Raw genomic sequence first — 1317 nt, 5'->3', positions numbered from 1 at the left:
GCTTATTTTTAATGGAATTGTTTCTGCAAAAAAAAAAAAAAAGAAAAAGAAAAACCAAAAAAAAAAAAGCTCTCTTCCCCTGCATTTAAATGATAGGTTGAAGATGCATTTAAAAGTTGAATGTGCTACACAGGACAAAGACAAGCGGTTTGGAACAAGCCTCGCTGAGTTACACACTCACAAATCTATGCAGTGAGCTAACAGGTTTGTAAATCTAGATATCATCTGCCTCAGAAAACGGGGTGCCCGAAACAGAGGGCTGCAGATTTTCAGCCTGTGCACAGAGGATATGGAAGACCCGATTCTGCAGAACTCGAAAAGGAACCTGCAAAAGTTTCTCCTCAACGCATCACAGGAGAGATACAGACATAAAACTACCCCTGAAAAAGGCTTCTGCAGGCACCTCCTGCCCTCGCTCTCGAAAGGTTTCTCTGAGGTTCAGACTTGACTACCAGCTCTAAATAGGCGGCTTCGGAGAATGGAAGCCAGGCTTTTACAGCAGCACCAACTAAATATTTTTGTTCACGCTTTATATCAAATCCAAATTACACACGAGTGTCAATCGGTTTCTCAAACTATAAAAAAGGATGGCAACATTGTAACATATGTTTCCTCTTCACGTGGTACACTGCAATTACAAAACGCAAGTCAGGAAAGACAGACATTACCTTAACATACACCAGCATCCTGCGGCCAAGTTACACAACTGTGGAGAATGAAGCTAGTAGGGCAAAGCAAGATGTTGGGACTAGTTACAATAAGCAGGGGCAAAAGAGCCAAGAAACCCAAAGTGAAACCAACTGTAGTTAGTTGCAAAGAGCCTGTAAAATTTCCACGTTTTCCTTTACAAGCGAAGAGGATGACTGCATGACTGATTTTTCTTCTTCTTCTCTTTTCATTTGCTAACTCTTGAAAGTCAAAGTCAGAAAAAAAAATAAATATATTTAGTTGGAAGTAGATCAGTTACATTTTATTAGCCTAATCCAACAAGGGAAAACCTCAGGGATTCACTGAAACAAGTAGAAAGCCCCTTTCAAAGACCCAGGGGTTACTATATTACTTCAGCCCAGCAGTCAATCAATGCAGTAAAAAAATTAAAATACTGAAAATGGATGTTTTTTCCTTTTCCATGTGTCCAGTGATTGCTGTGCTACAGTGTGATGAGGTCTACCAGGTTGCCCTTAGGAGGCGTCATGTTGTCAGGAAAGAAATTTACTAGTGTATCAAAGAGCTGAGTTCTTTGCGCGTATGTATGGTCAACGTCTGAAAATCCTGGGGAAGGAAAGAAAAAAAAAAAGGGGGGGGGGGGGGGGAAAA

The 1317-nt window shown here is 40.8% G+C and overlaps 1 protein-coding gene across 2 annotated transcripts in view; it reads right to left on the bottom strand.

Moving 5' to 3' along the window:
* The window catches only part of MKLN1 (muskelin 1), a 173930-nt gene that overhangs the window by 396 nt on the left and 172217 nt on the right, over positions 1-1317 (bottom strand). For both annotated transcript variants that reach the window (XM_019509617.1, XM_019509618.1), the window contains one exon: positions 56-1272. In XM_019509617.1, coding sequence (XP_019365162.1) covers positions 1151-1272 — 122 coding nt within the window. In that variant the 3' untranslated portion in view covers positions 56-1150. The remainder of the gene's footprint in view (positions 1-55; positions 1273-1317) is intronic.

The sequence above is a fragment of the Gavialis gangeticus genome, unplaced genomic scaffold, assembly GCF_001723915.1.
Source record: "Gavialis gangeticus isolate Ggan-Ray unplaced genomic scaffold, GavGan_comp1, whole genome shotgun sequence".
NCBI classification, from domain to species: Eukaryota; Metazoa; Chordata; order Crocodylia; family Gavialidae; genus Gavialis; species Gavialis gangeticus.
The sequence above is the reverse complement of the archived record's forward strand: the minus strand, read 5'-3'. Positions and strand labels throughout refer to the sequence as shown.